Consider the following 15,123-nt stretch of genomic DNA (forward strand, 5'->3'; position numbering starts at 1 on the left):
CAGAATATAACAAAACTAAGGTTTCTACAACTTATACACTAACTATGTTGGTAAATGTGGCTTATATACTAAAAAGTGTAAAAATCAAATTTAAGCTTTTAATAATAAAATAAAAACCCAATTTTAAAGCAAAGTTTACATGGCTTTAAGTTGCAGCTAATTGTACTTTTCTGAAATATGCTATCATTAATTGATATGGAAACTGTATATGCTGATATAATCATGCTAGTGATCATATCAAAATAATAAATTTCAATTGCATGGAAATAGCAAGAGAGTTTTTTTAGAGAATTTTTAAATTTATGAACTAAATACTGTTATGAAGTCAATACTATTGTATGTATATTACATATCTGTTGAAAAATTTTCATGAATTAGTGATATGTCAATTACAAAGGACAAAATTGTGACCTTTGCTTTTAAATGTCTAGTTTCTATTTAACACTTGCCAATATTGCATTTCATTAGGCTATATGATAAATTGTTACCTATTAACAATTATCTTAAACAAATAAGTTAATCCTGGAAATAGAAATTTCAGGAAGTACCTACTGAAATTACATATCTCTCAAGTGACAAAAAAAAGTCAATGCTGATTAGAGGAGGACAGCTAATCATTTATAGAAAGTATTCTGGTAATAGATTAACTAAATAAAGTACATACAGTATCAGTCTCAGAGTGGTACAATGACACTGTCAGAAGGTTGAAGTTCATACCAAACAACCATAGCAGCTTGAGGGAAGTCTCTGGAACAAGCATTTTTAAGATTGGAAAAGGTACGTGACATAGATAAAACTGGTTGGGATTCCATAATTAATTAATTCTTTTTTTAAAAAATCACACATCTAATTCTGGAGTAAAAAGAAATCTGAGTGACTACGGTGCAGCTGCCACAGCTGAATGAGCTGGGTGAGGTGGGATGGGGTCATCTGCAGGGACTCCTGAGGTGAGTGTCTTTAGTACGAGGGTGTAAGTTTCCTTCAACATGTTCATATTAAGGTCTGGAGAGAGTAAGGTGCGAGGCATTAGAGGAAAGCAAAGAGAGGCACATAGAACTTTATAGTCGAAATACAAGTTATAAGCAAAAATAGTAAATATGCAATTTTCAATGTCTTTATTTCTGAATCAACAGATTGAGTACATCTGGTGATTGGCCAGTAGCTTTGCCTTATCGATATAATGAAAATGACGGATGACCTTAAAATACACAAAAATAACTACATTTTAGGGGTGTTGTAATGAAATAGATTCTCCCAAGGTTCTCCTCCTTCCTAATTGAACTGTACAATGTGCTGGTCTTTCCTTTCTTTGTTGAAGAGCCAATACTGAGCTATGGTGAACCACGGAAATGATTAATTATTTCATAACAGAAATTAAAGTAATCATTTTCATCAGAATGTTGCCCAGTTGTTAAAAAATTAGTAAACAGAAACAGAAGTCCTCCTTTAATATTATTCATGTTTCATAGGAGAGAAGCATTCAGGAAGTCAGGAAAGATGATTTTTTGCAGATGCCACTTGTATATTCGAGGGGTGGGGAGGCAGGAAGTGGGGAGAGGCAGAACACTGTTTAAAACGCAAGAAGGGCCGTTTCTTCCACTGTACTGTTTCCACTTCTCCACCAAGGGTGAATCATTTTCAAATATTGCTGCTATCTTTGTTCCTGAACTGAGGGATCTCAGCACCCATCATTAAACCAACTCACCTATCACATTGATAAGTTAACACGGTTCCCCTAAACATGGCTTACACCATCTTCATGTAATTCTTTTCCTCATTTTCCTACAATTATTGCTTCCTCCCCCTTGCATTATCTGTATTTGATTTCTCTCTCCTCTCCGAGTGTAAACTACTAATATTATTTCCACTTTCCCTCTGTCACTGGGGGGTCTCTGCTTCAGTGGTGTGCTCCTCCATGCTTTAGACACAAAGGAGGGGAGAGCAAATCCGAGGCAATACTTGCCTGACTGCTTACACTGAGCTTTTGTTTACCCAGAGCCATGATGAACTCCAACAAGATGACCATCAACTTGGCCCTCTTTGGCATGACTCAAAGTGGAAAAAGTTCTGCTGGGAACATTATTCTGGGAAGCACTGACTTCCACAGCAGCTTTGCTCCATGCTCTGTGACCAGAGATTGTAGTCTGGGCCGCAGCTGTCAATTCCGCAGCTTCATGCGTCGAGGAGGGCAAGAGGTGACTCTGCAGGTCCAGGTGTTGGACACGCCAGGTTACCCGCACAGCAGGCTGAGCAAGAAGCACGTGAGACAGGAGGTCAGGGAGGCCCTGGCACATCACTTTGGGCAGGAGGGTCTGCACCTTGCACTGCTGGTCCAGAGAGCAGACGTGCCTCTCTGTGGACAGGAAGAACCTTCCCCAGTCCAAATGATCCAGGTAAAGAGCAGTCACACCAGTGACATTATTCCCATTTTGGATGGCATCACCTTAACAGGAATGAACTATGAAAAACTGGTTAAAAGAGGTATTTTAAACAAGTAGTTTAAAACAAGCGCTGGTCACATAGGAAAAAATTGGTAAAAATTACTTGATTCTCCCACCAAGAGTCATTTTTACAAATTCCTTTCGAGGAATTCCGTCAGTCATTTTATAACTGGGAAATGACTTCTCATTTTATAAAATAAAACAAAGCAAAAATGAGATACTGACCTTAGGTTAACTAAATCTCAAACTCCTAAGAACTGAGAATTTGATTGTCTATGTGGTCTCAGACTATCTGCCTCAGAATCAACTGAGCTGTTTGTTAAAAATGCAGATTCATCCAAGCCTTACTGAAACAGAATCTCAAGAGTAGAGCTTGCCTATCTGTATTTGCATAAACTTTCCATATATTTCTCTAAAACAGTCAAGTTTAGAACCACTGAACTAAAATACCAACTTGCATCCTTTCAACAAGGGACAACCTCTTACAGTTCGCCATAAATGGCAGGGGGTGGGGGCGGTGGTGGTCACTCTGATTCAGTCATTGAACACTGTATTGAGTACTAGCAGAGTTTAATGATCGGTGAGTGATAATATGAGCCCTGCCCTCAAAACACTCACAGTCTAGAAGAGACAAATAGATAAACACGTATATGACAACACATTAAGTGCCACAACAGTGCAATCTAGAACTCCTCAGTGGAGGAAGCATCACTGAGACCTACACCATGGCAAACATTCAGGGGAGATTTATACTTTATTTATAGGAAAGAAATCAGGAATTGTAGAAGCTTTGTTTGCCTCATCTGTAGGGTGAATAACTGCTCCATGCCAGCCATGAGATCACAGGGACCTCAGAGTGAATAAAAATAACATGCCACCTTTCCCTAATGGTTCAACTGTTTGTTCATTTATTTACTTTCTTGATTCTCCAGTCTGCTGCTGCTACTGCTGCTAAGTCGCTTCAGTCGTGTCCGACTCTGTGCGACCCCATAGACGGCAGCCCACCAGGCCCTGTCGTCCCTGGGATTCTCCAGGCAAGAACACTGGAGTGGGTTGCCATTTCCTTCTCCAATGCATGAAAGTGAAAAGTGAAAGTGAAGTCGCTCAGTCGTGTCCAACTCTAGTGACCCCATGGACTGCAGCCAGGCTCCTCTGTCCATGGGATCTTCCAGGCAAAAGTACTGGAGTGGGGTGCCATTGCCTTCTCCAGCCTAGGACCACCCAACTTTAACTGCTAAACTTGACTAGATTTACGCAGTAGCCTCATTAATTGACCTAACTCAGAGATCTCATCTCTACTAGAAGTTCCAAAGTAAACTACACGGAGAATAGAGAGTAGACATTTTCAAGCAAAATGAATTTGAATGAATGCTACTCTATTTCTGGTCCAATCTCTGATTATGTTGATGTAGAATTTGTTACACTTAGAAAGATAGTATACTTTGCTTTAAAGAAAGATATTTTCCTTTAACTAGTAAAGACACAAGATTGTTCTAAATGACAGACACACGTTTTCTTTTTCAGTAACTATAGCTGTTCCTAAAACAACAACAACAACAAAAGCATATGTGTAATCACAAAAAACTAGTGGAAAAAATTAGGGTGACAAGAGTATAAAAAATAATCCTCATCATCCAACTCCTGAAAAATCAAGAACATTCTGTACAAAAGCAAAGATGATTGCAATTAAGAAACAATGTGAAATCTAAGAAAGCCCATGAACCTCCTCTAACCTATTAAAGCCAGCATTTCAAACAATATTTCTGGTAGAAATCAAAAGGGGGGCCCTGGAGCTATACTGTCAGTATAATTTTTAAGCAGCTTAAAAAATTCATTTAAAGCTGCTATTAAATAGACATTTAACTTAAGCTATAGATGGATGTAATCCAGTAAACTCTGTATTTCTCAAAAACTAACCTCTCTCCGTATGTCTCCAGATTTTTCTTTCTGCTGATCCAAAAAGGACATTTTAAGAGACATACATTTTGAAAATAGATTTTTCCAGTTTTAGGATACAGAACTATATTGTAATCCCCTAATTTTTTTTTTATACAAGTGAATTCATTTCATACATGTCTCTGATCCTTTTAAAAGGTATTTGGCATACATTCAGTCTTCACTTCTTAAGGCTGCCTTCCTTAAGTCAGTGTCCAATTCAGGAGTTGAAGGCAGAGAGAAGATGCGCGAGGGAAAGACTCAGATCCAGAAGAGAGATTTAGTAATCCTCAGCAGGGTCATGACCCCTGGAGGCACGGCAGTCCTATTCTGGGCTTCCACCTTGATCTCTGGGTGAAGACTGCCTAAGCACAGGCTGGCTGTTTATGACCTTCTTCCTGAAGGTGCCTCAGATACTAGTGGCAGCCATCTGGATGTGCTCACAGACCGGGAGCAGCTGCAGGATGTCTGAATATTCAACAGGACCCACAGCTGTTAGGAAGGAGCAAGGAGTGGTTAAGAGCCTCTGCTTCCAGACACACCCTGGATTTCTTTTTCTTCCTGGCTCACGCAAAATGAGGAACAGAACATCTGTCTTCACCTTTGCCTTTCCCCCTTTCTGGGGGCACTGATGCCCTCCATGGAAGGAGTCTTCAAGGCCAGTGCCAGAGAAGCGACCTCTTCTTTTCCTGCACCTCCCTGTTATCTCTTTAAATATCTCTCAATTTGTGCTCTAATATTTTATAGAGGGGTTATAAGCTGCCAGTTATGACAACTGAAATGGTTCTTCAAATGATCCTTTTCTCTTTATGTCAGGCCTTCCTTAATCTACAGCAAAACAGTAGAGATGTTAGTGAGTTGTCTCCCCAAAATGGGGAAAAAAGGGAATGATTCATCTGGATCTTATACTTTGAATTAAAAAAAAAATCCCTAAATTATAGATCAGAGCATATATAACGGGCTCCTCTGGTGGCTCAGATGGTAAAGAATCCGCCTGCAATGCGGGAGACCTGGGTCTAATCCCTGGGTTGGGAAGATGCCCTGGAGGAGGGCATGGCAACCCACTCCAGTATTCTCGCCTGGGGAATCCCCATGGACAGAGAAGCCTGGCGGTCCATGGTCCATGGGGTCGCAAAGAGCTGGACACGACTGAGTGACCGAGCACACAGCATAAATAATAGTCTCCTTAAGAAAAGTGCTAGCATGCAAACTGCACTAGGAATTGAATTCAGGAATTGATTACATTCTTTCCACGATCATGGTATCATGTTTGTATTATTACTGTATACAATCAGGTTTCAAGCAAGTATTTTGATTTCGAATGAACAACTTGACTGCTGATGTTATAGATGGGTGTACACAGACAGGGTTCAGAAAGACCAATGCAAGACCTGCATATACTGAACAGAGATCATGGGCTTAGCTGTTCCACAGAATTCAGTTGAAATATGTCTATTACAGTTCTAGGTACATGACTATAGATGTTACTTAACAAAACTTTCTTGGCTTCAGTTCTTCATTTATAAAATGTGGATAATTTACCTATGTTAGAGAGTTCTGAAGGCTGTATTTAATACATGTAATGTGCTTGGCATCATGCCTGAATTACAGCAGGTTCATAGTAGGTTTGCAGAAAATTGCCACTACTATTGTTCCGTCATCATCACTATCTAGACTGTGATGAGTAACTTATTCAAATGAACTACTAGATATAAGCAACACATTACAGAGGTTAAGAGCCTGGGTCCTGCAGTAAATTATCCCTGTGTTCAATTTCCTACTTAGTTACTTGCTTTGTTACCTTGGGCAAATAACTTCTCTAAACTTCAATCTTTCCAGTGATAAACTGGAAAAGATAATAGTTTTCTGGGTTACTTTTGGAATGAATGTCATATTAACATAATGGTAAATTAATTCAAACACTCCCACACGTCAAGTGCACAATAAACGTTACCTATGATCACTATAACATTTTTGCTAGTTTTGTACTCTAAAATTGGGACATATTATCTGTAGCCTTCTTTGAAATATTTTGACAGGTTTCATAAAAAGAGTGAAATCAAACTTACACAGCCCTGATATATAAGAACTTCCTTATTAATTTAGGGGGGAAAATGTAGGAAAAAAAATTCACTGGGTTAGTAATGTTAAACTGAGAAGACTCAATTTAGTGGGAAGGCCAGGGGTCTGGCAGTCAGGGAACCTCTGTTACGGGCCCAAGTCTGCCAATAATCGGCAATGTGGTTTTGGCCAAGCCATTTAATATCACAAGGAAGGCCTTAATATCCTCATCTGTAAAATAAGGCAATTTTGACAGATGATCTCTAAGGTTGACTCTTCTCTAAATCTGATCTAACAAGGCTTATCATTCAGCTTTGGCTCTCTAAGAAGAAAATGTGGTGCTCTAAGTGGGAAGAGAATAAGGGAATAACATAAAGAATGGTCCTTATTGTCCTCCTGATCCATGATAATTTTTTTTTCTCAGTTGATGTAATAGTTGGCTTTTTTAAAAGTTTCCCCCTAAAAAGACCAGATGCTATGATTTCATCAACCACAAACAAATGGGGCAGGGCTGGTGAGGTCCTGGGAAAATGAACACAATTCCTGGAAAACAAAGTTTATATCCTAACTAGTTGTCCCAAAAGGACTAGATGGACTCATACCCATTAGCACTTTGAAATCAAACAATTTATGATTGATTATAAATTTTCCATCTAGCTTAGTATTATATTTAAATTGTTAACACCAGATAACTTACATTAACTTATCTTTCTTTTGGATTTTTATGTGAGCTATCAATCAACCGTGATTATTCTCTGGGTCTGTAGAGAACATGTTTGGCCACTAACATGATGACTATACACCAAGCGACACTACTTTCAAATATTCAACTATTTTCTGGCCAAAAATCAATTTAAAGAATATAAGCTAAATCAACCATTCTCTTCTATTTTTGGCGGTAATTCAAAAGTGCAATTTCTCTCACAGTTTAGGACATGAGCATCTTTTCATAAATAATTACCAACATGTAAAAACTTTCCAGTGGCTGAACACATGGACTCGTAAGTGGTGTCAAGCTTACAAATCTATTATCCTTAGGTGCTTTAACTCATTTTTCCTGAATGATATTATGGTTTAAAGTACAGCAAACGTCTGGTGGAAAGAAAGGCAGGGAGGGCATGTTCATGTTACAATATAGAAAGCCAGGAACTAAAAACACACTGTGAAGGTTACACCATTTAATGCAATAAGTACTAACCGAGCAAGAGGACAGTTCTATGTTATAATATATAACTCAGGAGAGAACCACTCGAGCCAGTTTATTTAACATAAATTTGTATTATGGCGATGTTGTATAAATATTTAATAACAAATATAGCCCATGCATCAACCAATACCCAGAGAATAGTTCTGGCAGTAGCACTCAAGGGAGCTTAAGGGCAGTAGCTATTTATTAACTTATATTAAACATTTCAATATGAGCACATCAATAATGCACTGGGGAATGTAAGGTCTGGCGCTAAATTTGAGAAACTTCTAGAGGCAAGAATGATGGAAGATCAATAGTTGTACTTGTTAAAAATAAAATCCCAATACTATACAATTCCCAGTAATGCTCAATCACTTTCTTTACTTGGTATGTCTTTATCGTCTGAGAAATTCCTTGCTAATTTCTATGCTCAAGGCATCATCACATGCCAGATACATTTTCTGATCCCTCCCTTTACCCCCACGTTACCTCCCCCACCCAAAATTAGACTAAATGTCTGCCTCTGTAGTGCCAATATATTTTCTATCACATTTGCAAGGACAACAAATTAAATGTACTTTTTCCCTATGTGTCCCTCTTCCTTAGCCATAAGCTTAGTCAGTAAACAAGAATTTCCATCATATACAAGCAAGAAATGCATGTTTTGTACCATTCCTTGTCTCGGAACAAAGTAGATCCCTCAATAAGTATTTGCAGAAGGAATAAATCCCCCAGAGAGCTTTAAAAAATTTATATCCCCAGGTCCCATCCCTGAAGATTTTGATGCACTTTTAATAAGCACCCTAAGTGATTCAGGTGTAAATGGCCCAGAAATCTTATTCTCAGAACCTAAATCTGTTATATTTAGCATGTCATTGATTTTTCAACCATTCAGGTTAATTTTCTTGGGTTGCAATAAAAATACCACCTACTTCGTGGCTTAAGCAACAGAAATTTATTGCCTGTCAGTTCTGGAGGCTATGTCTGAAATAGATGTCAGCAGGTGAGTTTCTTCTGAGGGCTCAGAGTGAGGGATGTGTCCAAGGATTCTCTCCTTGGCTTATGAACGACTGAATTTATGCTTACCTGGTGTTCTCCCAGTATTCATGTTTTTGTCCAAAGTTCTGTTTTATGAAGACATATTGGATTAGAGTCCCAGCCTAGTGAATTTATCTTAATTAACTGCATCTGCAATAATCCTATTTCCAAATAGTCACTTTGGAGGGACTGGAGTTTAAGTCTTCAACATCAATTTGGAGAAAGGGGTTACAATTCAATCCACAGTATGGTTTATTTATTTTCCAGTTCTCTGACTTCTCTCCCACAAGAGATGTGTTAGAGTACACAGAATATACGGAAAACTCTGAGGTCTGCTAATTTTGCTATGTCACTATTAGCTAAAATGTGATGTTGACATTGCACATATACTTTGATTTACACAAGAGCTATGTTCTTTAAAGGTTGGGGTAAAGGTTGGCAATTTGTGTTTTAAAGGCACATAATTAAAGTCTCTCTCTGCAAAACTTTTTTTGTAAAGTTAGAATCTTCCCGTTAAAATAATTATTCTCTAATGTACTGACCTTGAAATGTCTTAGGATTTTCTTGAAGCAGGGCATTTTCAGAAGAACCAGAAGCATACAACTATTCTATGGTGTAGACAGACTGATATGAGGAAAATTTGGGGACCTATACCTTGAGAGAGTCTTCTGAATACAAAACAGAAAGTGCAGACTACAGGCAAATCTGTGATAATGAACTAGAATAGAAAAGAGAAGTTTCACAGGAAACTACAATTTTGTGTCCCAAAGATTAAACTTCAAAATTGAGGAACCAAAGTTAATAAATAAAACCCCGAATCTTCTATTTAAGATGATGGTGAGGGTCTAAATTCCAAATTAACCCAACATATTTATTGAGTGCACAATGTATTAGAGGCTTTTATTGATATAGGAAGACACAGACTTTCCAAGAAGTCACAGTCAAGTTATAGAGATGAATGTGAAAATAATAACTCTGATAAAAGTTAGACTGTATTAGGAGTTATAACTGGTAACTGTGGTCTTGAGATGTTTCTAATTTTTAGATATATTGTTCCACAGTTCTTATATTTTCATATTAGATTTACATATCCCAATTCTTCTTTCCTTCCTCACTTCCTTCCTTTTTGTTTCACCCGTTTCTTCATTTTTTTCAGTTGTTCAATATTATGACTCATACTTATTTAAAAGTTTCCCAAACTACCTTTCAATTTTTCAGTATTTTTATAAACTAGAGTTTGTATAAATCTAATACCTCTCTATAGGTTTGTACTCAACCTCTGTATATCAGTTTCTCCATACCATAATTATATCTCCCACAAATCATCACGTTGAACTTCAAAAGAGGTAAAGCTTTAGCATATCTGGCACTAAATATTAGTTGTTCTCCCTTCTTTTAATTTTAGAGGTTCTGGATATGTTATTAAATTATTCCTAAGCATTTTATATTTCTCTTGCTGTTATAGTAGCAGCTTTGGAAATATTTTTGTAATGGGAGTGTTTGGAATGGAGTGAACTTTACTGTTGCATTGTCATGATTTCATATAACTTTGCAAATATTCACAAAAGTTAAATGGTTACTTCTAGATGCCTTTCATACTGTGTTAATGATCTGCCACATGCTATTACTTCTGCTTTACATCAGCTTTTTACTATTCAAATAAGAATTTATTACATAACCAACTTCTATATATTACTAAACAAAGGAATACTAGTATTCAGTATTTTTCACCCACATTAGAGGAAGTCACCCAGTAAATTGGGTTTGATTCTACATATGTGAAGAGGATGTGAATCATAGTAATATTTTGTAGTTGTTCTAAATGACCAACTGTATTTTGATACCATTTGCATTACATGTCATCTAATTCATCAATAGATTGTAACCAGATTATGTAACTACAAATTCTCAGAAAATGCTTTTAGTAATGATAATACAATATTCCTACAGAAAAAGATATGACATTCTCCTGAGCAAGGTCCTCTGACTTAAAAGATTTCAGTGGTTCTAACAGATTCAGGGTGACAGGCAAGTATGTATGACTGCTGAATGTTGTAAAGGTAATTAAATCATGCAGCACAGATAATACACAGTTTTGAAGCTGTATTTACACAAATTACAACAAAATAAAATGGAGAACTTAGCTTTTTTTAAAAGAAAGCCCACCCATCTCTCTGCATTTGCTTACATTATTTGACTCCATCATCACTTCCCATTATATATTTCAGTTTTAGAAACATAATGAGGTACAGGTCTGTTTACTGTCTGTGTTAAACCATAACTCTTCTGCTCATCTTTGAGAAATACAGTCAAAGGCAAATAGCCACTTACCTCCTCTCTTTCAGGAACTTCTGGGCCACGCTTGGATGAATTACACGGCCATTCTTTTCACCCATGCAGAAAAAATAGAAGAGGCTGGGTTCAATGAAGATGAATACTTACGTGAGGCCTCCGAAACACTGCTAAAGCTACTAAATTCTATTCAGCATAGGTATATTTTCCAGTATAAAAAAGGAAACTCACTTAGTGAACAAAGACTAAAAATCTTGGAAAGAATCATAGAATTTGTAAAAGAAAATTGTTACCAAGTTCTTACCTTTAAGTAAGATTTGGGTGAAAGGAAAAGGGCTTTGGGTTTTAGAATGTGGACCATCAGAATTTCCGTATGCTGCCAGTGAGCATGTACATTGATATAACCACTTTGGAAAACTGTTCAGCAATTAAAAATAAGGTTCCTAAGGCAAACCCTATGACACAATAATTATATATGTCCAAAAGAAATGTATATATCTGTGCACTAAAAGACATGTGTGTACAAAAATGTTCATAGCAGTACTACTTATAATAGCTAAAAACTGGAAATTATCCAAATGTCCACTAATGGTAGAATGGATAAACAAATTGTGGTATATTCACACTATGAAATATTATGCAGTAAGGAGAATGAGCAAACTAAACTGCATGTAACAAGATCAATGAATTATCCAAACGTAACGCTGAAAGACAGAGAAGGCGATGGCACCCCACTCCAGTCCTCTTGCCTGGAAAATCCCATGCATAGAGGAGCCTGGTGGGCTGCAGTCCATGGGGTCGCTAAGAGTCAAACACGACTGAGCGACTTCACTTTCACGTTTCACTTTCATGCACTGGAGAAGGAAATGGCAATCCACTCCAGTGTTCTTGCTTAGAGAATCCCAGGGATGGCAGAGCCTGGCGGGCTGCTGTCTATGGGGTCGCACCGAGTCGGACACGACTGAAGCAACTTTAGCAGCAGCAGCAGCAACGTTGAAAGAAAGCAGCCAGACATGAAAGAGTATATACTCTATGATTCGATCTGTGTAAATTTCAGAGTCAAAACTAATGTTAAATTAAACTATTTTGATGTGACAATCACAAGGAAGCCAAGTTACCCTTGTGGGGAGGAGGTAGAAGAGTGAGTGAAAGCAAGCACCAGGGTGGCTTCTGAGACTCCAGTAATGTTCAATTCTTGATCCGGAAGCTGGTTTCACAGAGTGTGTCCGCATTGTGAAAATCCAACAACAAGCACTTCTGACTTATGAACTCTATAACTACATATGCTATACTTAAATACAAGTTAGAGATGAATAATTATACAAATTTTCAAAACTTGCTCCACTGCTTACATGATGCTAAAAACTTACACTTGTGAAGGCCTATTCCTCATGTGAGATACCTACTTCATATTTACTATAATCATGAAACAACTTAGCACACAGTAGGTGCTCAATAAATGTTAACTTCCCTTTTCCACTTTCATATGATCCCTGGTTCCTGTTTAGGCTTGGAAATGCAGGTAAAAGCTCATAGCCAAATACTGCAGCACAAATAATGGAAATAACTGTTAACCAAATACAGATAAAGGTTTGACTGAAAAAGAGGCTTCCAGTCTGCCTTGGAAGGTTGGTCAATCTGGATAGGGAGAAAGCTCCAGGATAATCTCAAAGACAGCAGTAAAGATCAAAGGAAATTAATTTGAGTTAATCACAATAGCCAAGTCCATCAACAAGTCAAAATCAGATCACCCCCAAGTTTAACATTTGCATGAGTGTTATCATTTACAAGATTCTTTCCTAATATAGTCTCCAATTTACAGCTTGTTTGTATAAAGTTAATTTGTAAATGGCTTTTTTTAGTGTACATTATACTTTATTTTCCATTAAAAATAAGATTAAAGCTGGTGGTTATTCTCTCAGACTAGTCCTCAAAAATGTACTTAATGTTTAATATTATCTGAACTTCTAACACAAATCTATAAAGTACTTCTAGGGGAAAGAATAAATACAAGTTCCAACTTGAAACAACATCTCTATTTCTCTGCATGATCCCCTTCTATCGTTGTGGGTCCAGGATTGTGAAGTGGGAGCATCAACAATCAGGCTGAGTTTGGAAGTTAAGCAAAAATCGACACTTCCCCAGGGCTTGGTGGCTCACTGACAAAGAAACAGATTTGAGGTTGAGAAGTTGAAACTGCGGTGACTCGTGAAGAACAGAGTGGAACGTTGATGTTCGAAGTCCTTCACACTCTTCATGCATGTGATGTCAGATAACTCTTCATAGAACACAAACACTTGTTAGCCTCAGGAGAGAGATGTGGTGCAGAATCATGAAGGATTCAAGATCTCTGAGGTGGGAGTAGTGCTGTGTCTTCTAGTTTCAAAGAGGAAGACCTCTGCGATGTTCTTCCCTGAATTAGCTTAATTTGTGTATATACACACACACACACACACACACACACACACACACACTTTACATAAATCCTTGAATATATTATATATTTGACTTTCCTTTAGTAATCTTATATTTTGCTTTTTTCAGTTAACTTTTACCTCTCCTCCTTTTCATGCAAATCAGCCATTACAGATAGGTTAACAAAAAGCATGGTATACACTGTATTTTCTGCATGGCCAAATAATCACATACATACAGAGTATACACATACACATAAACAAACACAGGGTTTTTTTTAATTTTCATAATATACTATTGCTTTTTTTTTTTTTTAACATCACCTCATATAAATTCCTGCAACTCCAAAATGTAGCTTAAACTCAGTTTTTAAAGGCTGCATAGCAGGATGTACATTTCTGGGAGCATATGTAACAGATTTATGTAACTATTCCTCCATTTATATGCATTCCAGTTTTTTGCCATGCAAAGTCATGCTCCAACATGTTTCTGTACATATTCAATAATGATTTCTCTTCTGTAAGTTATATTCCTAAGAGTGAGATTTAGGCTGTAGTATATATACACTTTAATATATCTTTTTAAATATATCTTACGAAGTTTCTATTCATAAATGTTGCAACAAACTTAATTTTCAACAACAGCATTTGAGAACCCTTTTCCTATATTCAGGTCATCAGTGTTATTATCTTACACATGAGTTTGGTAAACAAAATCATACCTTGCTTATCATTTACCTTAATTTGCCTACTCCAGACTACTATCTAATTAGAGCATTTTTATAAGCAGGTTTGTCATTTACTCTTCTATGAACTGCCTCTTCACATTATTTGTCATTTTCTATTCGATCACTTTGCACAAAGTTTCTTTGCTTGACAAAAACTTTAGTCAGGCTCCTGAACTTTCTAGGCCCATCTGTGCCTAACTTAGTTTTGGTAAGAACCTTGCCAATAAGTCAGTTACCAAAATCTACCCACAATATCTGATCAGGTTCCTTGTCTAATCACCCTGGTCTGTCTTCAGCAAAGATCATGTTGGGTGGGTTTACCCAGACACACTCTGACACTTCCTTGTGTTCAGTATTTCCCTCTTGGTAATTTCCCAGCCTGTTCCTTGGCTATAAATTCCCACCTGCCCATGTTGTATTCAGAGTTGAGCCCAATCTTTTTCCCTCACAGTAAATTCCCATTCCAATAGTCCCTATACCTATCTTGATGATCCTTTCTTATCACCAAGTGTCACTGAATATGTTTTCTTTAACACTTCCTGCTTGGTAAGTAGGAAGAAATCTATACATATTACAGATATTGGCCCAATCTTTCATGTTGTAATTTTTTTCAATTCTGTCATTTGTCCTTCAGTTTTGGTTATGGTAACTTTAGCCAAAGTGAATTTTCTTTAGTCATACATTTCTATGTACATGCTACAAAACAGTTTTAGATTCATTTCCTTGTTGATGGGTTACCAATGGGTATATAGGTATATATCTTCTTTATTTCTAGATCTATTCTATATTAATTCTTTTCCATTATCTATTTGATATATATTACTATCAATACCATAATGATTTAATTCAAATTATTTTTATATCCTTCCTTGATATCTACGAGGGCAAGTTTCCCTTGTTCTTTTCTCAATGTATTTTCCGAGTATTCCCAGTCATTCGTTTATATATATTATTTTAGATCTCATTTTACTTAACTTCAAAAAACTTATTTTGAATTGTATTTATGACAAATGACATTTTGTAAT

General features: G+C 37.0%; 1 protein-coding gene across 1 annotated transcript; it reads left to right on the forward strand.

Annotated features, from left to right (window-relative positions):
* Positions 1 to 703: 703 nt before the first annotated feature.
* Positions 704 to 11,270, forward strand: GIMD1 (GIMAP family P-loop NTPase domain containing 1). Its single transcript, XM_006077195.4, has 3 exons — positions 704 to 777; positions 1,997 to 2,393; positions 11,010 to 11,270. Exons 2-3 carry the CDS (start codon positions 2,001 to 2,003, stop codon positions 11,268 to 11,270), a joined length of 654 nt encoding a protein of 217 aa, XP_006077257.1. The 5' UTR covers positions 704 to 777; positions 1,997 to 2,000.
* The last annotated feature ends 3,853 nt before the right edge of the window (positions 11,271 to 15,123 follow it).

Source organism: Bubalus bubalis, chromosome 7 (genome assembly GCF_019923935.1).
Source record: "Bubalus bubalis isolate 160015118507 breed Murrah chromosome 7, NDDB_SH_1, whole genome shotgun sequence".
Classification (NCBI taxonomy): Eukaryota; Metazoa; Chordata; class Mammalia; order Artiodactyla; family Bovidae; genus Bubalus; species Bubalus bubalis.

What these genes read in the sequence shown, in the direction of transcription:
- GIMD1 (XM_006077195.4), top strand. Translation starts at nt 2,001, where the DNA reads ATGATGAACTCCAACAAGATGACCATCAACTTGGCCCTCTTTGGCATG. An exon ending in CCCCAGTCCAAATGATCCAG is followed by an intron (nt 2,394 to 11,009) that starts GTAAAGAGCAGT and finishes CCTCTCTTTCAG; the next exon opens with GAACTTCTGGGCCACGCTTG.